Genomic DNA, 19507 nt, shown 5'->3' with positions numbered 1-19507 from the left:
TCGGGGCGTCGCACTGCTGCTGTTGTAAACGCTAGGGTTGGAGTGAAAGCATGTTGGATTGGTGGTGACATAGGTGCCGACGCGTTCTCACCGCCTGCCGCCTTGGTGCTAGCTTGCTACGGCTCGCGGAAGTCGCGATTCCCTGTAACTTTTTTTCTAGATTCTAGAGACTTCAAACAGCGCCTATCACCACCTGCCTCAAGACGATAATTCGGCCAACATGTCAGCCATCGGTCAGTACAACCCAAAATGGCATGGGATATGTATACTAAAGGCAGTTTTCGCAGGTTCGCTCGTCTTCTGCACCGACTGCGGAAATCTGCTTGATGGATCCGTAGGGAAGCAGAGTGTGATACTGACATGCGGCGTGTGCGGAGCGCAAAACAAAGACACATCTTCCAAGACGGTTGTCACCGTCTCTAAACCGACGGCCTTTCCTTCCTCGTTGCGCGCAAAGAGATCCGAAGTACAGACTATTTCCGAAGAGGACGTGCAGACTACCAGTGTCATCAACCACCCGTGCGAAAAGTGCGGTCGGGAGCAGGTGCGCTACTACACACAGCAATTGCGAAGTGCCGACGAAGGAACGACCGTCTTTTACGAGTGCGAGTGTGGTCACAAGTATGTGTGCCCTTGGTATTGAAGATTGAGCTGATGCTAATTGATATTTTTACAGATGGAACACGAACAACTGAATTGGTCCCTGTACCTATCATGGCCGTGGGGATTCCTATCTAACATTACCCAAACGCCATGTGCATGCAGTACCCCTGCCATTTCACGCCGCAACGGCCTGCGGTACAATTGCATATTCTACCTCCCCATTCTTCTCGAACTCAGCCATGTCGAGCGCTACAACCACACTGTCCCGCACAACCTGCTCGGGATCATTCAGAAATTTGCGCAACGTGTCTTCCACGCCGTCCTCATCGCCCAAGCTTCCCAGTGCTTCGGCGGCCTCGTGTCGGACCATGCTTGCCTCGTTTGTATTGCTCAGTGCCTCTGTCAGACTGGGAATGGATGCGGGGTGCGAGAGTTGTCCGAAAACAAAGGCAATCTCGTGGCGGAAGAGAGCCGATGGGTCGCCAAAGCCACGAGCAAGTGCCTGCACAGCTGGGACAGCGGTCGGAAGATCTGGCGGCGAGGAAAGGTCGCGCAGGGCAAACATGGCACGGTAGCGCTGAAACAATGGCAACGCCGTGTCGAGCAGTGTTTTTTCGAGTTCCGCTATCGATGGCTTCTCAGCACCCTGTGGTAGTGGCGGCGCTGGGTCAATCGAGGTGAAGTCGCTAGACACGAGTTAGCCCGTGTATATAATACAGACTCGATACAAAACACACCTCTTCTTCAACTTTTCTTGCCCTTTCTGCAGCCCGTGGTCCCATTCTATGCGCTCCACTGCGATGTCACAAGTCTCACGCACCACATCCACCTCGTTTGCGTCGTCACGCAACGCTCGCAACAAGTCCAGACTGCTCTTGTCGCTCAATGCACCCAGTGCTTCGGCTGCCTCATGTCTGCACATGGAATCCTCCTCCTTGTCCTCCAATACACCTCTCAAAGGCGCAATAGCAGCATCGTGTCCAGACTGTCCGAGGCAGTAGGCGAGTTCGTGCTTGAGCAAGGCTGACGGCGATGAAAAGGCGGCGGCAATGGCCTCGATGGCGGGCACCGTCTGCGCATTGGGTGGCTGCAGGCCTGCAAGATGCTTCAGCGAGAAGAGAGCCCGGAACCGGCGGGCGAGTGGCTCAGATTCCGAGCTGAGGATGTTGCGAAGGGTTGAAACCTGCGTGTCTTGTTCGGTGACTGCCATTTTGCGAATCTTGTAGATAATAGACAATACGACTGAACTCTTTTTTTTTTAAAGCGGGGTCCTGAGATTTGGTGGGGGGAGGGGGGGGGGTGCCTCAGCATCTGATTAGATCTTCACCGCGTCTGCAGTCTGCATCCTCCCCCGGCGCAGCTAATCCCTTTCGGTTAGACACCATGTGACAGCGTGGCAGCGCCGAGGCAGCCTCTTTCTTTCATGGTGAAGGGCCGCCAACAAGGGAACAAGGAAACAAAGGCGCTGCTCATCCCGTCACTCTCACGGCAACCCACAGCGCAAACGAACTCAACTCGCTCGACACATCCAATCCACCTCACTCCCATCATGGCCTTCCTTCGCGGAATTACCAACCACCTGTGGAACTATGTGAGTCCGCGCAAGACGCAGCAGAAGCGAGAGAAGCCCTTTGCTTTCAAGAAGCCTGCGATTCCCGTCAGAAACCCAACTCCGCCAAAGGATTTGGAGAGAGCACCCACAAGACAAATCAGCCCGGAAGCGCACGCCACGAAACAGGAACCCCGGTCAGACAGCCCTCAACAAATCGACTTCGATGCCATGTTTCTGCCTCCCTCACCACCTGCCTCAGCTATGCTCTCGGAAGATTTGGAAGGCGATACTTTGTTAACAGAGTCGCCCATCGGTGTCAAAGCTGGTGGGTCGTCAGCGGATGAATGGGATGCCAATGAAGAGACCATGGTCGTGGACGATGGGACCTACATGGAGCAGCACAAGAGGATCGACGTTGAGATTGAGAGAGTCAGGCGAGACCAGCAAGGCCGTGACTTGCGCGACGCGGGATGGTCAGAAGACGCTGTCTTCCTATTTCAAAAGCTGGGCATGCGCGGCTTTGAGCCCCTCTTGCCTATTTCCTGGATCAACGACTTTGAGACAGTCCCTGAAGATCTTTTCACCGAGAAACTCGACAAAGCCTTCATCAAGCCCGCGTTTGGAACAGACTACAGTGGTATGGACATGCACAGCACTTAAGCAAGGACATGACTAACAGTGAACAGCCCAAAACGCTCTCAACAGGCTCTTTGATCTCGGAGGCTTCGTCCGCGACGCCTGGCACACGCGCGCGAAGCGCACTCCGGCATTCCACATCGGCAAAGCAGTCAAGGCCTACACCAAGTGGGCAATGAAGGATGGCAGAGTCGACCACCTCTGGGCCCGCCTTCCGCTTTTCCACACCGTCACCTTCTCTCGCCACGTGCACCCGTCCGTTGGAGAGGAAAAAATGGTCGAGAAGCTTGGACGCCTATACGAGCTTTGGTACGAAGCTTTGCAGATTGAACAAGCCGAGCTGCGTGGCGACACAATCGTACCAGACGTCCCTACACTGTACGGCATTACAGCCTCGCATTCCGTCATGGCTTTCGTCAGCTATGCGCCACCGACCGAGATGAAGGAGCAGCCCCAGCTGCGATTGATTGCCATGTTCGACTTTGCAAAGGAGGGCTACGATGTCTGGAACTCGCTCGCAATGGCCATCTTCATCATCCACTGCAGAAACCGGATGATGCAGCTCACCGAGTGTTTGTCTGAACCAGAGGTTTCGACAGAGGAAGACCCCGATCTTTGAGCGACGAACATGAGTGAGACCGAGACGATGCAAAAATTAAACGCTGGGAACGACCAACGTTGGCACGAAGAGATTGAGATACATGAAAACACTAATGGTTGACGGATGATGGATGATCAGAATGGCGCGGCGCTTTGCTCCCACATATACCCCCCTGTAACGAACGATATACCCTTTTCTTTATTTTCCTTTGTCATGAAACAGATGGTCGAAGAGCATATCGTGCCATTCAAGGCATACGACGAGTTAGGTATACTTCGTTGGAAGCTATAGGAAATTGCACCATGAAAGTCGTTGCACACCTGGGCAGACACCAGGTTTTGATAGCCAAAACGCTTAGTTTAAAAAATTGACTTCAACACTAAGAATTGATTTTCTTTACCCGCGGAGCTAAACATGGGGCTAGACTATCGTGCACGCAAACGTCACTACGGCACGCTCTATCTAAACATGACAGTACGTCATAGATCTTTGTACCATCGGACACCCGTCCCTGGCCCAATTACCATGTCATAAAAGGAATGGCCGCCATGCTTGGTTTCTTGACGGTAGCAACCTTTTTCTTGTTTTTTGTGTTTCTTTCCTGTGTGAACTTCCCGCCTTAATACCATGTCGCAAATGTCACAGCTGGTTAACCGAATCCGCCTGCCACGCGCCTTCCGACCCCCAGCTCAGATCAATGCCGAAGAAGGCACAAATGGATACCCAGAGACTAATCGCGGGAAAACTGCGCCTAATGAAGCTGAAAACGGGAAAAAAGATGAAAAGTCGAAAGATGGATCTGAGATGGAACCAGTCGGCTTTTGGCACCCGGATCTACGACAGGTCCGTAACCGCGCCTTTGTAAAATGGACAATCACTACATCCTTCCTCATGGCATTCATCCTCGCTATCCTCTCTTTATACTGGGCTGTCTTCTTCAGAGTAGAAGACAGGCTTACCCACCTTCTGGTTTATGTTGTAGACATGGACGGCGTCGCGCCCTACGACAACACGGGCACCGCACCCTTTGTCGGCCCAACCATCACCCAACTGGTCGAGCAACAAATCAGTAGCGGCCAGCCAACCCTTGGCTGGGGCATTCGTCCTGCCTCAGACTTCAACAACGACCCCTTGGCTGTCCATCAAGCAATCTACAACTTCGACGCCTGGGCGGCTATCATCATCAACCCCAATGCCAGCGCGCTCCTGTACTCTGCTATTGCGACTGGAAATGCGAGCTACGACCCTTTGGGCGCATGTCAACTTGTGTATCAGGATTCGCGCGACGACACAAATTGGTTTGACTTCATGCTCCCGATCATCAGCCAGTTTATGACGCAGGCGCAGAGCCAGGTTGGGAAACAGTGGGCGCAGATGGTGCTGCGGAACGCAAGTACCAACTCTGATATTCTTTCTAGCATGCAGAATGTACCGCAGGCACTTAACCCCAGCATTGGTTTCTCAGAGTATAATCTCCGACCCTTTTATCCATACACTGCTATACCTGCAGTATCCATTGGACTCATCTGTACGTTGTCTCCTCCCTTCTTTTTTTCTCTAATCTTGCGCACAAAACGCTAACCAGGATGATCTGACAGACCTTATAATAATCTCCTTCTTCTCCTTCTCCTTCTACATGCCTATTCACATGCAGTACGTCACCCCGGGCAACCATCCGCCTCTCAAATTCCGCCAATTGATCATATGGCGCTGGTGCGCTACTCTCTCGGCTTACTTCATGCTTTCGCTGGCCTACTCCTTCGTTTCCCTCGCCTTCCAAATAAACTTCTCCCACACAAACCCCATTACCAACGAAACACTACCTACACTCCAGAGCGCTGGCAACCCAGTTTCGTATGGCAGTGGCACCTTCCTCGTGTACTGGATGCTCAACTTTTTCGGCATGATTGCATTGGGTCTCGCGTGTGAGAATGTGGCCATGGTGGTGGGGATGCCGTGGATGGGCCTGTTTCTCATCTTTTGGGTTATTACGAATGTTAGCACGAGCTTCTATGATATTGAAATTGCACCGGGATTTTACAGGTGGGGCTATGCTTGGCCGTTGCATTCTAGTAAGTCTCCCTCTCTAGCATTTCAACCTGTGCTGGTCGGTGGATTGGGTGAACCTAAACTGAAACTAACGCGTTTTCTTTCTCACAACAGTCGTCGAAGGCAGTCGATCTATCCTTTTCGATTTACACTCTAGACTTGGGCTCGACTTTGGTATCTTGATTGCTTGGGGCGCTGTGAATACCGCATTCTTTCCTTTCTGCTGCTGGTTTATGAGGTGGAAGACGCAGAAGGGGATTCATGAGTATTGGCCTTTGGATTAAGGTGTTGGCGCCATGTAAATAAAGATAGTCTAAGTTCAGGCAGTTTAGGTATGATTCCTCTACCGAATTTATAATTATCTCGAATTGTCTCTGTTAACCTATACGCAACGCGCAATGTTATTGTCAATCTCCCTACTTAGCCCTTACTTTCATCTTACTCCAGTTCCATTCGGCTCACATCAAATCTATGCATTCCTTCATCTCTGCCTTCTTTACTATGAATATCAAGTCGCCGCTAATGCTCAGATTTGTAGTGCAATGCCCGGGAACAAAGGACCATGAGAATGCAGCCTGTGCAATCACGACATGCACGCCTTGTAACAGATTCACAGAGAGATTTCATCCATTCACGCGGTCGTTATCTCGCACCTACGAGGTAATGATCAAAAATCACTCAAGCAGTTTTGACGCTGATGCAGAGCCATCCCGTCAACCTAAATGCTCGTCCCCATAGCCTCCCTCATCTGGTCTCCCTTCGCCATCTCATCCCCATGCTCAGCACAATAACATCCGTACTTCTTCCGAAACTCAAACGGCGGTAGACCATCCAGCTTTTCCAACGCCGCATGACTCACCCTAACACGCGCGTACCGTCCGCTTTGGCCGAGGGAGTAAAAATGTACCTTCCCATGAATCATTATCATAGCCGCAATGGCCTTGCCTTTACCGGGAATGAGCGTCTCCATTTCCAATGCACCCATGCGCCAGTCGTTGCAGCCAAAGTTGATGGAGAGGATGCGGCTGAGACGGGTGGTGGGGTGGTTAGAGGCAAAGTTTTCATAGGCTTCCAGTGTCATGTCTTCGAAAAATGGCTTGAGGTGCATATTGAAGAAGTCTTGGACAACGCTAAAGTCGAATTCTGCATCGACGAAGATGGCCGCAGTGTATGCTTCGATGACATCAGCCAGACACTTTGGCGGCTCGCTGATGGTGACCCAATAGTCAACTGCACTGCTGGCTTCCCTCTCGGCTTCCTGTGCTTCCAACACGTAATCGCGGATTTGGGATGTTAAGATGGCGGTGTTCTGCTTGATATAAACATGCCAACCTAATTTTACGCATACTGCACCGAGAAACTTGTTTGAGACCATAGGTGTCTTGTGCTCGGTGAGCCACTGAGGGTCTTTGTCCGGATACTTGTAGTAAAGATGTGTGATGAATGCCATGTCGAGGAGGGAATCGCCGAGGAACTCCAAACTACATACAATGTTAGATCTTGTCTCATTCAACAGAGAGTGTACATACCGCTGATAGTTTGGTATGTTCTCGTATATGTACGGATAAGAAGGGTGTGCGAATGCCGACCGAAGCAGACGAGGGTACTTGAAATGATAAGGGTGTTTCGCCTCAATCTTGCAAGCCATGTCCAACATAGCTGCAGTGGCATCTGCGATTTGATACTTTGGCATCTGGTACGCGGCGTAGTAGTCGGTCCACTTTGACATCTCATGATCGGGGCTGTTGGCGAAGAGCTTGACTGCTTTGACCGTCTCGTCCCAGTCGGCAGCGTTCCACCGGCCACCCTTGTAGTGTTCCTGGAAAGCAGCGCCGATGAAAGCCTCGCATACATCGGCGATACTCTTGTCACCCAGGTTGTGTGTGAGTTTGAGCCAGTCGTCTTCGGATTTGTTTACACCTTTGCCCCTGAGAAGTTTCATTCCATCTGGATACCATGTTCGACTACACAAAGTTAGTCGTTTGTTCAAGGTACTGTTATTGCACATACCGAGAAAATGAGTCAGTGCGAATGTAGTTGTAAAGCTTTATGTCGCGCTCCGTGCCATCCACAGATGTCACCTTCTTCTTGCCGATTGCTGTCTCCAGGAGATTCTTATTGCAGAGCATTTCCATGCGGCGAACGTGAAACTCGAACTCATTCTCGTCTGGTTGCTGAACGAACACCGATAGAGAAGTAGCCATTTTGAGAAAGCAATCTCCTAAGAACTCAAGACTGGTCGATGTTAGCCCAAGTCTGGAAATACAAGCCCTGCACATACCGTTCATAGTTTGGGCCCATCCCGCTCTTGAAATTGATCTTTTCTTCGCCATGTTCCTCTGAGTTCTCGGAATCCTTCGTCAATGCTTCTAGGGCAAGTGCTGGACTGACCTTCAGGTCAAGAACCCCGCAAGCGTCCAAAGCAATGAGATAGCTCTCGAAGCGGTGAATGATGGCCGGCAAAACGTAACACATGACTACAAAGGGTGTCGCAAGCTACCAAATCAGCAAATCATCGCACAATATAAAGTGGAATTGAAAACTTACATTAGAGATCAGCAGCGGCTCGGGACAGACGTATGTCTTGAGATCATCAAGCTCGCCCTTCTCTTTGTCCTCGACACGCGCAAGATGGTTTCGGCGGAAAGGAATCTTCTCAACCTCAAGAACAGGCTGTGATGGGTTCCATTTGGAGATGTCTCTAGTCTTCAGCCATTTGCTATCGCTGTAGTCAAGAATGCTGTCCATGAACTTGTGGTTCTGGCGAGGTATACCCTTGGGAACAGGATCTTGGGGCTTGAGATGAGGGGCGAGACGGTTTACATAGTAACGCCGTCCCCCATTCATAGGATCCACAAAGTACTGATCTATCAAATCCTCAGGCTTGGTGTCTATTGTCCATTTCCAAGTGGGTTTAGAGTAGACTCGACTTATCTGATCCATATCCAGGATTTGATTGATGGTTGTGACAAAAGGCAGAGAAGCCATCTGGCTAGAAACTACTGGAACCACCCAATAGGACATCTTCTGGACATCCTTCTCATACTCCTTGTTGTAGATATCCTGGTATATGCGCAAGGTAAACTCTGTAAGTACGTCTAGCATCGTTTCTGACAAAGGCAACGGAGTATCAGATGGTTGGGAGACAATGTTGGACGGTCTTCCATCGGTCAGATATATGGGGAAGTTTGGTAATTGCGGAAACGGATGTCGAGTGAGCAGACCTAAAGGCTGATGAGGTCGGTCAAGGCCAGAATCGAGGTCGACAACGGTGAGATACAGGTGTGTAGGGACTGTACCGCGTCCTAGCTTCCAGAAATTCGGCTTGATTAGCATGGAATACATGCCCTTCTTCTTCTCGCTGAGCGCTAGCAGCGCATTCCTTCCAGCCGGTAAGCTCCTGAAGGTTGTTGGGAGTAGATTATCGTCCAGGTACCCCTTCTTGTATAATTGAAGACAGGTCTTAAAGGCCGCCGAACATTTAGCGATGGTTTTCTTCCCCTGGACATCCCCGATGATAGAAGTCACCGGCGAGTATTCTGGTAGGATCACTTCACACACAAAACCTCTACGTTGTGGGTCGAGAACATTTCGTTGAACTTCAGAACTGATGACATAGGTGGGCTGCAGCATGGTCTGTCTGTCGGGCCCTGGTAATGTTGCCACAAAGTGGTTGAGGATAGACAAGCTGGAGCGATACGAGAGCTTTGCACCAGGCTTGGTGACAAAGGTCGGGAATAATTTGTCTTCAAACGTCAGCAGATCCGTGCCGTCCTTGTCAAACTCGTTGATCTGACGGTCCTGTGGAAGATCCCTGCAGAAGTTTCTCATCACTTGTTCGTCCTGCTTAACATCCATGATTCTCTCGCGGTGGTCGTGGTTACCGTCTTCAAGCATGTGTAAATACTTCGAATTACGATGCCTTGCCCGACCCCGAGACTGCACATATGCAATCATGGTGCGGTAGAGGTCGAATCGGACGACCAGGTTGCACTGTGGAATATCAAGGCCTTCTTCCGCAACAGAGGTTGCGAAGAGACAGTTCAATTCACCGCGCCGGAATTTTGCGACAGTAAGAATCTGGTTCCGCAAGGAGATGTTCTGCTCGCTGATGCGATTGTTGACACCGACTAGTACGCTGCATCGAAGGTTTGACCCACCAAGACTGGCGAAGATTAGTTGAAGCAATCGGGCGGTTTGTCGCTGCTCAACGAAAACGATGCATCGGGCCTCGTCGCTGCGCTCATAGTATCGGTGGAGCCAGTAATGAAGTTTCAAAACCTTGGAACTCACGTCTTTATCGCTCAGCGTGCATTTTCCAAAGTCGAATTGTTGAACAAACTCAGCAGCTTCTTGCAGACGCTTCAATTTTGCGTCCCATTTCTGCACATCATCGTCCACATTAGCGCGATTATGCTTCAGGCGCTCCCGCTCCTGGAATTTCCGACTCTGCTCGTCCGCAAAAGCAAACGACCAGTACATGTCGGATGCCCAACGTCCGAGCTCGACACCATGGTGTTTGGATGCGACGAAGAACTTCTTGAACGATGGCAGGTCCCCGAACTTGGCCTTGATTTTCTGATGGAGTGGCGTCTCGAATTCGTCCTGTAGACGTGTGTATACCGCAACCTCCTCATCTGGCCGACTGATGCTGTTGGAAGCAAGCGTGCTCTCTGTGGTAGTGGCAATCTTGGCATATAGGAGCTTCTCAAGATCGCTAGCAGCTTGCTTGATGTGATCCGCAGACAGTCCTTTGGTATCTACAGGCGATGCCGTCATACCAAAGATACGGGGTCGTTTGGAGAGGTCCAGCTCATGTGTGTAATAATCCTTCATTAGGCGGGCATAAGGATGATTGCTCTTCGCATGGTGAGCTTCGTCAAAGATCAGCAAATTGATCTGACTCATGGTGATGAAAGAGTGCATCATGCACTGCACAAGGACCTCAGCTGTACACACGACCACCATGTTGGTATCGAAGTAGGTCTGCCAGGTCTTCCTAGACCACAACGAAGCGCCCATGGAACCACATATGCCTTCCACGTTCTGGTCGAGACCGCATCTCAAAACGTTGGATTGTTGAAACACGAGATTTACTGAGTCGACCTGAAAACATTAGAACTGAATCGAGGCATTCATCAAATGGGATTGGACACTTACAAGAAAAAAGGCCATTTTGGGGGCGTCGCCCTTGGCCCGATGTTCGAGCTCTGCGTCCAGGACGTGTCGCAGCAGGAGGGTTGCAATATGAGTCTTCCCGGAACCAGTGTCTAACACCGCAATTACATTCTCGACCTTTGCCCTCTGGAATAGCTCCGTCTGGTAGTCGCGAGGGTTCGTGATGCGGACTGTCGTATCTTGTTTTGCAAGGATATCGCGGATCGACAGCTGCTCTTCATTGGCACTCTTTGCGGCAGCGTCATCGACTTCCTTTTGTGTTAGACTTGCACTGATGTTAGCAGCAAAGGCTTTCATGATGTCGTTCTGCGCTCGGCGTCTCTCAGTCGTAGTCCTTGGGCCATGCGCACGCGCAATGTCAGCATCGACATCGGAATCGTCGTCTTCGACTTGGTGTACTCTATCTTTTACTTTGAGCGACTCGTCATTGGAAGATTCGGGATCAGACTCTCCATCGCACGAGAGAAAATCCTCTTGCTCTTCGTCGCTCTGGATCCACGCCATAATTGTTGCAGTTGTGGTTAGTCCCCACAAGGCGCAAATAATGAGGCTTGTCACAGGTGTAAGAGGCAAGACAGATAGAGTGAGTGGATTTAGTCAAGAGTTTGGATTCGAGAATTAGAAGATCCGCTCGGGCTGATGACCGAAGAGGAGAGGCTGCTGTTGTTTGCGCGACCTGTCGCACGACACACAGGCGCAAACGGGGCAGCTACCTGTCACCGCAAATTCAAAAAGATGCCTATTTCCCAGTCTCGTGACCAATAAGCAGCGGCATCCGTTTGCTACTATCGGGCACAATCGCACCATCGAGTGTTTGCTGCCCGTGAGGTTACCGCCTCGGGGCAGGCGATACACGGGCGATGATGGCGGGGTACGCGATTGTGGAGCAAGAGCGTTGATGACTCATCAGCACCGGCTCACGTTCTCACGTGCAATAGCATAGCGGTCCTCTCAACACCGGCCCACGCCTTAGTCTCATCCTCTACACAATGTCCGAAGAACCGCAAAGCCTACGAAGGCTTTTCTCGAAAGCTGAGAGGGCGCGCGAAGAGCTGTCCTCTTCGTACGAGACAAACAGTCCCACTTACCAGGAAAACCTTAGCGCAACCATCGCCACCTACGAAGAATGTCTGAAGATCTCAGAGCAGGTTTCACTCTTCAGTCCAAATGAGACTCTGGAAGATATTTCGTCGTCAGACCTACAGTATGTGTGTTAGTTTAATGATCGCTCTTCCGATCATATCTTCAAAGTTGTGGACTCTACTTACGTTTCCAATAGATACATGGCGATAAACTATCATTTGGCGGAATTGGGGCAAAGGATTTTCAACAACGACATATCTGCACGCAAGCAGAATTTACTACGTGCTCGTGGACATTATGAGCGATATCTGAAGCTCTTGGATGCCTACGAAGTGCTTGGCAAAGCAGATGCGAGGCTTTTTGAGGTTTATACCGAAGACAAGGACAACTTCTCAACGGCCAGCACAAAAGATGCTGCCGCGAGACGAGATACAAAGATTGCCCGTTTCAGAGAGGAAAAACAGTTGAGACAAAAACTAGAGGTACGTCTATGCGTTGCATCATCTGCAGCACATACCGGGGCTAAAGCACGCGACCACAGTATCTACGACAGAATCCCAAGCTTGCAGAACAGGACGAACAAGTGGTACGAGATCTACATCTAACCAACTTGGCATTCATGGTACACCAGACGTTTGCTTCGCTGGAGTCAATGGCCCAGGAGCTGCACATCATTTCGCTAGCACCACCTGCACCACCCCAAGGACAGCAAGCACAAAGCCCAGATGCCCGACAAGATAGCAGAGACAAGGACGGCTATTCTGAACGTCTCGATGGTCAGTATGCTGGATTGAGATACTCGGGGCCCATCCTCAGCAGCGACGGTAAGCCCATGCGGCCCTTTACGCTACTGGACAGTCGCCAGACCTTGAAGAAGAACGTGTTCCGCCCAGATCATAGTCTGCCAACCATGACTATCGATGAATATCTGGAGGAGGAGAAGCGAAGGGGCGGCATGATTGAGGGAGGCGGACCGCAGTCTGAGGTTCAGCCCGAACCCAACGAGGACGATCTTGTCGCCGCGGACGAAGAAACGATGAAGCAGCGTGCGTGGGACGAATATGTGGAGGCAAACCCCAAGGGCTCAGGTAATACCCTGAATAGAGGATAAGTACGATTCGTGCATGATAGCGAATACCCAATAGTTGGATACAAAATCATCTCAATCCACTGTTCTACTACCATACGTGCTCGTCGCTCATGTATCGACGACAGCACCAAATCGACTATAGGTTTTCAGGCGCCAACTCAGGCCACTTACTCGTGACCAGCTCAAATAAGCTTTTTGAAAGTACCCCATACCCCTTGACATTTAAATGCAGCCCATCCGTGAACCAGCCTTTTGGAAAGTTCTTCGACCCCAACAGTCCACACCCTGGCGGCATATCTTCGTTGTACTCTTCCCCCTCCTCCTCCAACATAGCATCGACAATATCCTTCCAAAAGTTTAACCCCACCACTCTGCCCGTCTCCGTATACTCCTCTGCAATTTGCATGATGCCCTCAGCATATCTCTTCTTGTTCATGTACGTCCTGAACCTTGCAGCCCCTCTTCTGAACTCGTTCATGTACTCTATATTCTCCGCCGTACTATCGTCTTTCTTTTCCACAACTGTGCTATTTATGGGAGGGGGCGTAATCAAGACGATCTTCGTATCCTCCATGGCTCGTTCCGTGAGTATGGTGTCGAGGAAGTTGCGGATGTTGGCTGAGAAGAAGGGCCAGGGAACCATGGGTGTATCGCCTATCATACAAGCATCATTTGCGCCGATGAATATCGTGAAGAGTAGGGTTTGTGGTACACCTGGGGAAGTGGCGCGGTCGATGATGCGGTCAAAATTGTCTTTCAGGCGGGAAGTGGTGTAACTGTGGACTGTTCGTGAGTATAGACGAAATCTTCCAGATATCTAAACCTGTTTTTTTCAGGGATATGTGTACCCAGCTTGACCTGTGGAAAAGTGTCAGTATACATATTAACGTGGTAAGGCGTCAGCGTCCTCTAAACAACTGGACCGCAATCAGTACCTTCGTTCGCGACCCTCGCCTTCCCCGCATATATGTTCTCAAGTAACCACCCATAGCCCTGTGTGTTTCTATCAAAACTCCATTCCGCCATGGAGGCACCGAATACGACAATCTCTGGCAGCGGTGCTTGAACAGTATTGGAAGCCATGTCTTCGGCACGGTAAGTCTGTCTCGGCGGTGGGATATCCAATGCAAACAGACACGAACCCAAAGAATTGATACGCTAAAGTGAAATGCAGTACCAACCTTCGTTAACGATGCGCACCTTGTCTTTGTACTGCTGCCTAAGAAAGAAGCCGAAGCCCTGCGACTCCGCATTAAAGCTCTACTCTGTGAGCGAATCACCGAAGAGCACGAATTCAGGCATGATGTAGCTGCAGAAGGAAGCGGCGCATATGAGGGGGGTGTCGTTCGTCTTTGTTTGTTTTCTCACATTACCATTTTAGCATCTTAATGCGCTGGAGCGAGGCACGTGTCGTGCATACCTACTCTACATATGTGGGGATGGTTGGCGTGATGCGGCGTGGTTTATACGCTAACTTGATCAAGAAGTATACACTCTAGAACTTCGTTTGAGAACTACCTGCACAGGTAGTTTGGAGGCTACATAGTGGGAGTTGACGTATATATTCGATGGTGTAGTTGAGAGGTGACAAGATTATGAGATTTGAAATGCTTCCATGTGTCTCACTGACAAATACATATTGGGTAGGAGCACCAGTCGTCTGTCACAATGACATCACTCGGTCATCCTTGACCGCGCAAAAGCTGCATAACGCATCGTCATCGCAGAAGTGCAGTACTCAGGAGGACCTGATAAGAGACTTCGAGGGGCTTCAGCTCCGGCCCGTGTATTTTTTACGTCTTCGCAAACAGCACCAGCAAACGAGAACGCTACATCAACCGCGAATAGCCACAACACGCATACATCCACCAGCAAACAGTCATGCCACCACAAACCCTGCGAACCCTCACGCATTCGCATCTCTCACTTCTAAATCTCACAATACGCCCCTTCCACACCACTCTTCCCCTCTCTAAATTCACAGCCTCGTCCCAACCTCCATCGCACCTACCGGACCCAGAACCCAACTCATCCGCCGCGCCCAACGCCAAAGTACGCAACTCGACACAAAACACGGACCCACAGTCTAGCGCATCGCAAGAAGAACATAAGAGTGGGGATGAACATCCGGCGAAGCAGCCCGACTTTCAGGAGCAGCCGAAGCGCACGACAGGGATTGGGGGTGGGGAAGAGGTTAAGGGGGGCAAGGAGGGGCTGGGTGAGAGGGGTGATAGGCAGTAAATTTCGCGTGCCGTACGCTTATTTACTCCTATGCTACAAATCTCTTCAATGTGGACCAGAGCATCGGGCTGCCAAGTCTGAGACCCAAACGATTCGCTTTTACCGCAGTTCACATATGACAGGGAGGGTATGAGCTGTTGAGTTTCCTATATAGCTGGCTCTTACTGCTCATGTCGCAGAACTGTTCAACTGAAATATTATAGAACCTAAGAAGAAAATTAACCACTGTAACTGTATGTCGAGTGTTTATACCTACTTTCCTCGCCAACAAATGAGGATATGTACTTGCTGATAGGTTACATCCTGGTGTGTGCGAGACAAAATTCGTACCATGGTACAGCCAACCTCACTAAGACATTCCCGTAAGCTACCACCCTCAACAATACCAAACGATTACAGTGGAAGACTTGCATGGCAGACAGCATCAGCAATAAAAACACTGCTTTCGCGGATAGTCACACCCATGCAGATATGCACCTCGTCTCTAACCAAACAACCATTTTTTCTTGTTACGAATCGACGACGTTGTTTCCTCATTTGGATTCGCCCACATTGACCTTTGCCCAACCTCCCTGATCTGGAGTAATTGCAATGCCAACTTTGGGACAACAGATAGAGAGGGGCTATCGGGCTAGCCGCATAGCATTATGTCGTCGATATCGAGGCTTGCATAGATCAATATGGGCATCTGCAATCGCTGTCGAGGCTTGCCCACTTTACTCCTTCTCCTTCATGTTGAGAACCAGACGGCTTTACAAAAATATCTAGGTTACCTCGTCTGAAGTTCCCTGACCAATTCAAAAATCGCGTTCCGGGCTACCAGTCACTTGCCAGCCACTGGTAATGCTTGAAAGATGGCTTTCCTATCTAAAGTGGTAATCCCGTCCAGAGGCCACAAGTCGTGCGGTCGTCCCATGAAGGCTGCTCACGAGGATAATGACAACGGCAACAACGATTATGACGACGACGGCTTTGACAGCGATGATGTTAATGACGAAGATTATCATGACGACTACGAAGACTAAGAAGATGACGACGACGACGACGACGACGACGACGACGACGACGATACTGGCGACCAGGACCACGAACACTTTGCTAAGCTCTTTTGGAACTTTCTGACCAACACCCCCGCGAGCATGAAGAGCCCGAAATTCGCAGATTACTTGCCTTCGTTCAAGGTAGTGGAGCAGCTCACAACCAATTCTCTGTCGTCGTCATTCCAGGCGTATTCGAGGTTCTCAACTCTCCTACCCCGCCGCCCTTTGCGTGGTTCAAGACATTGCCGAACCCCAAAGAACGATGCTGGGGAGTTTATGTCGTCACGCTCGAGAAACCTGGCCTTTCCCCGTTGATCTATGTCGGTTCCGCGACCGACGGCCAAGATGGAACTCATGCGCGATTTTTACATTACGAGTGTCTGTCCGCAGTATCAGTCAAGATGGAAGTCGCGCTGGCTGAAGGCTTCAAGATTACACACAAAGGACTTCTCGCGTCTTCATCACTAGGCCCCCTTGGTGACGTACTGCCACTCCGCTCCCTTCACCTCGTTATGGAAGCGGCCTTTGCTATTCTCTTCTGGGCTATGGCCGATCGAAACAAAGACTACGGAATGCCTAATATCTGCCGTTGGTCCCTTGATACGTTTGAGTATCATGGTCTTTGTGGGAACTCTGCCCTTACCGAAGGAATCCGTGGGGGCGCCAAAATCCACTCCGCGTCTGCCGACGACATGGCCAAGCGCAAAACAAGCAGGGAAAAACGCCGTGTTCAGAAGATTGCCAAGTATGGTGTGATCAAGACTCTCGACCCTAGGGCATACAGGGCGGCGCGAAATTTGGCAGCTGCGAAGAGACGCCACGATATAGACATGGGGAAACATGCATGCAAGATCTGCGACTTTTCTTTCGACAGACCATCTAGGCTCAAATCGCATAACTCCACCCAGAGGCACATAGACAAGCTCGAAATCGAAAAGACTTCACACTGGACGAGAAGTCGTACGGGTGCAGCCAAGGCAGCAAAGCCATATAGATGTGAGCTATGTAACACCAATCTGACGGCTCAGTGAGGGCTGGATATACACTGCCACAACAACAAACACCAAGCCAAGCTTGTAGCAGCTGCTTGAGCCTGATGAAATACTGGATGAGAATGAGAATGAGAATGAGGAGGAGGGGTGCAGGTAGACACGGAATGAACCTGAATGAACCAAACCTAGGTGACACGCTCGTATATGAAGACAACTGTAGATGCCAGGCACGGCTATTAGCAATGGAACTTGAGGACTCACTCACACTGTCACTGTCAAATATTTTGTCACGAATCTCATGGCAAGGGCGGAAGCGGAAGCGGGTACGGGGAAGGTGGGGAAAGGTAGGTTTCTGAATTACAACATTTTGTAGTACTACTACCATCCACCCCCTCCTTGCACCCAAAAGCCCAGTCAAATTCAGGAGGAAAGCGAAGGCTACATAACTGAATAGAGATGCATTCGTTTGTGACAGGTCTTGTTTCAGTTCAATTTACGTCTATACTCCCGTCTCGGTCAAATGCGCGTCATTGTCGGATATTACGAGTGTGCAGCCGTTGTTGCTACGTGGCGAGACACAATCGTAGAGGTTGTCAGCCAACCCGCCAAAAATATCATTAATGTATTTAGATTACAATGAAGTTGGTGTGCGTGAGATGAGAAGACTGGTCTGTAAGTTCGGTACAACGTGACGTAATGCTTATGATGGCAAAGACGGCGGGAACCTACCACAGAGCTAACGTTCTTGTAAGGGAAGGAGGGAGAGGAAAAATAGGCAATATTCGGAAACAACGAGTAAAAGTGTTCAAGATCTTCTGAGGCCTAGACGCTTCATGTGCCAATACTTCTCCCAAAGAGTTCCAGATTGCGTACAGGCTGTTCCCGCTCAGGATGCACCGGACCTTCGTCCGTCACGTATTCATGGTTTGTGGAATCTCCCGAGGGTCTGGATAGCGAGGTCGATGATTACGGCAGGTATCGGATATGCGATGTTAAGAGGTGGTTGACATTGTCACGAAGAGCTTCTGATACGCATCTGGGTTGAGATGGGGTTAGCGATGGGTGTGGCGAGAAGAATATCATCAAGATGACAATCGAATCCACGAGTGAGACATGGTCAGCGAAATGGATCGAAACAGTGGCATCCTTGTGATAAGAGAGCGGATATGGGATGGAGAGAGGCACAGGATGCACGCGTGCAGATGCAGGCACCCCGCATGGACCAAAGGTACCGTATTCTCGGAACCGGTGATTGGCGATAGGTAGCTTGGCTTGGGATGACAGTAATTTTCGGCGGGTTTTGGTGAAGCTTTGGGCGTGGTAGGGGGTGTCTGCTCGTACTTGGCTGACTCGGCGGCGACGCTCTGTTTATGGAAGCTCTCATAGATATTCATGCCGTCGAGTCGGGGGTGGTTAGATTGAGTAAGACGTAAAGGAGTAGCGGACAAGATGTGCGAACACAACTGCCGCGTGCAGCTTAGTGTGGGACCTGAGTCTAGAGTTAGTAGGCCATAGCTGGGCAATTTTGATGTGGTGTAAGCCGTGGGCTGCGGTAAGATAACGGTGTGGCTGACAGGTTGGATTGCAGGATGGAATGTGATGGGTGGCAGGCCTCGCAGGCTCATGATACGCCGTCTGTAGCGCCCTGCACATGACTATACTGTTTCTGGAGTGCGAATCAGAGGGATAGGGTTGCATAAGTTTTTCCGCATGCGGCCAGGACAGTCCTGTCAGCACTCTATCGCACAGATGCAGAGGGCGTGAGATTGTTAGACACGCAATTGGGGAATATGGGACGAGATGTGCTTTCAGGGATGTGTGACGACAGCCAAAAGCGAGCAGGCAGGCACGGTGGATCCGGCCGGTCGTTGCAGCCTGCCGTTTATGGCGACGTGCAGGGTCGTTCTTTCCTATGCCGCCGCGGCCGGGCCCACTTGGACCCCCAACCCAACCAGGCGTGGAGGGGCGTACCTACCTATGGATAGCCATTGCCGGTCGTAAGACGCGTGCGCGCATTTCTTTTGGCGGTGCGAAGAGCAAAAGGCGACGTGCGACGTCCAATAGCGTGCCAAATATGGGGAGGGCATGCTGCCCCCAAAAGCACCACCAAGCTTGCGTGAGCAGTGTGGCAAGTCAAGTCAAGTCAAGTGAAATTTCTCTTCTACCGGTCGACGTCGCTGTCGCTGTCGTCGCTGCTCGAGCTCTCTCTCTCACCCGTCACGTCACCCCACGCCAACAGACTGGTCCAAAAGCTTTGGCTCTTCCGAAGACCAGACGTGCCTGCGCAGTGACATGTCGACCATTGCCTGCGAACACGACTGGTGCTCTACTTGAGACGATTGCATACCGATACTGTAGACCTGGCGCACAATTGCCCGCCAATGCCTGCCATAGTACAACCGTAGTCGGTAGTCTATAGTCTATAGTCACTACAACTTCTCC

The 19507-nt window shown here is 50.7% G+C and overlaps 10 protein-coding genes across 10 annotated transcripts; 7 read left to right on the top strand and 3 right to left on the bottom strand.

The window, feature by feature from the left end:
* Positions 1-220: 220 nt before the first annotated feature.
* Positions 221-695, top strand: PtrM4_032750 (RPB9, DNA-directed RNA polymerase, subunit M-Transcription elongation factor TFIIS; the record flags this gene model as incomplete). Its single annotated transcript, XM_001939110.1, has 2 exons — positions 221-621; positions 677-695. The coding sequence occupies 2 exons, from the start codon at positions 221-223 to the stop codon at positions 693-695; spliced, it is 420 nt and encodes a 139-aa protein (XP_001939145.1).
* An 83-nt stretch (positions 696-778) lies between these two features.
* Positions 779-1813, bottom strand: PtrM4_032740 (HEAT repeat protein; the record flags this gene model as incomplete). Its single annotated transcript, XM_001939109.1, has 2 exons — positions 779-1289; positions 1341-1813. 2 exons carry the CDS (start codon positions 1811-1813, stop codon positions 779-781), a joined length of 984 nt encoding a protein of 327 aa, XP_001939144.1.
* Positions 1814-2152: 339 nt separating this feature from the next.
* PtrM4_032730 (uncharacterized protein) lies at positions 2153-3410 on the top strand (the record flags this gene model as incomplete). The annotated part of the gene is made up of 2 exons (XM_001939108.1): positions 2153-2792; positions 2842-3410. The coding sequence occupies 2 exons, from the start codon at positions 2153-2155 to the stop codon at positions 3408-3410; spliced, it is 1209 nt and encodes a 402-aa protein (XP_001939143.1).
* A 609-nt stretch (positions 3411-4019) lies between these two features.
* PtrM4_032720 (DUF3533 multi-domain protein) lies at positions 4020-5725 on the top strand (the record flags this gene model as incomplete). The annotated part of the gene is made up of 3 exons (XM_066104015.1): positions 4020-4920; positions 4991-5464; positions 5556-5725. 3 exons carry the CDS (start codon positions 4020-4022, stop codon positions 5723-5725), a joined length of 1545 nt encoding a protein of 514 aa, XP_065966217.1.
* Positions 5726-6159: 434 nt separating this feature from the next.
* PtrM4_032710 (dsRNA-bind multi-domain protein) lies at positions 6160-11123 on the bottom strand (the record flags this gene model as incomplete). Its single annotated transcript, XM_001939106.1, has 6 exons — positions 6160-6922; positions 6971-7405; positions 7452-7676; positions 7723-7937; positions 7989-10547; positions 10602-11123. The coding sequence occupies 6 exons, from the start codon at positions 11121-11123 to the stop codon at positions 6160-6162; spliced, it is 4719 nt and encodes a 1572-aa protein (XP_001939141.1).
* Positions 11124-11608: 485 nt separating this feature from the next.
* Positions 11609-12813, top strand: PtrM4_032700 (TAP42 domain containing protein; the record flags this gene model as incomplete). The annotated part of the gene is made up of 3 exons (XM_001939105.2): positions 11609-11823; positions 11899-12184; positions 12244-12813. 3 exons carry the CDS (start codon positions 11609-11611, stop codon positions 12811-12813), a joined length of 1071 nt encoding a protein of 356 aa, XP_001939140.1.
* A 115-nt stretch (positions 12814-12928) lies between these two features.
* PtrM4_032690 (GDSL Lipase-Acylhydrolase family protein) lies at positions 12929-13875 on the bottom strand (the record flags this gene model as incomplete). The annotated part of the gene is made up of 3 exons (XM_001939104.2): positions 12929-13568; positions 13641-13650; positions 13728-13875. 3 exons carry the CDS (start codon positions 13873-13875, stop codon positions 12929-12931), a joined length of 798 nt encoding a protein of 265 aa, XP_001939139.2.
* Positions 13876-14673: 798 nt separating this feature from the next.
* Positions 14674-15033, top strand: PtrM4_032680 (uncharacterized protein; the record flags this gene model as incomplete). The annotated part of the gene is made up of 1 exon (XM_066104014.1): positions 14674-15033. One exon carries the CDS (start codon positions 14674-14676, stop codon positions 15031-15033), a length of 360 nt encoding a protein of 119 aa, XP_065966216.1.
* An 854-nt stretch (positions 15034-15887) lies between these two features.
* Positions 15888-16058, top strand: PtrM4_032670 (uncharacterized protein; the record flags this gene model as incomplete). The annotated part of the gene is made up of 1 exon (XM_001939103.1): positions 15888-16058. The coding sequence occupies one exon, from the start codon at positions 15888-15890 to the stop codon at positions 16056-16058; it is 171 nt and encodes a 56-aa protein (XP_001939138.1).
* A 416-nt stretch (positions 16059-16474) lies between these two features.
* PtrM4_032660 (uncharacterized protein) lies at positions 16475-17104 on the top strand (the record flags this gene model as incomplete). Its single annotated transcript, XM_066104013.1, has 1 exon — positions 16475-17104. One exon carries the CDS (start codon positions 16475-16477, stop codon positions 17102-17104), a length of 630 nt encoding a protein of 209 aa, XP_065966215.1.
* Between the last annotated feature and the right edge of the window lie 2403 nt (positions 17105-19507).

This window comes from Pyrenophora tritici-repentis, chromosome 1 (assembly GCF_003171515.1).
Source record: "Pyrenophora tritici-repentis strain M4 chromosome 1, whole genome shotgun sequence".
NCBI lineage: Eukaryota > Fungi > Ascomycota > Dothideomycetes > Pleosporales > Pleosporaceae > Pyrenophora > Pyrenophora tritici-repentis.
The sequence above is the reverse complement of the archived record's forward strand: the minus strand, read 5'-3'. Positions and strand labels throughout refer to the sequence as shown.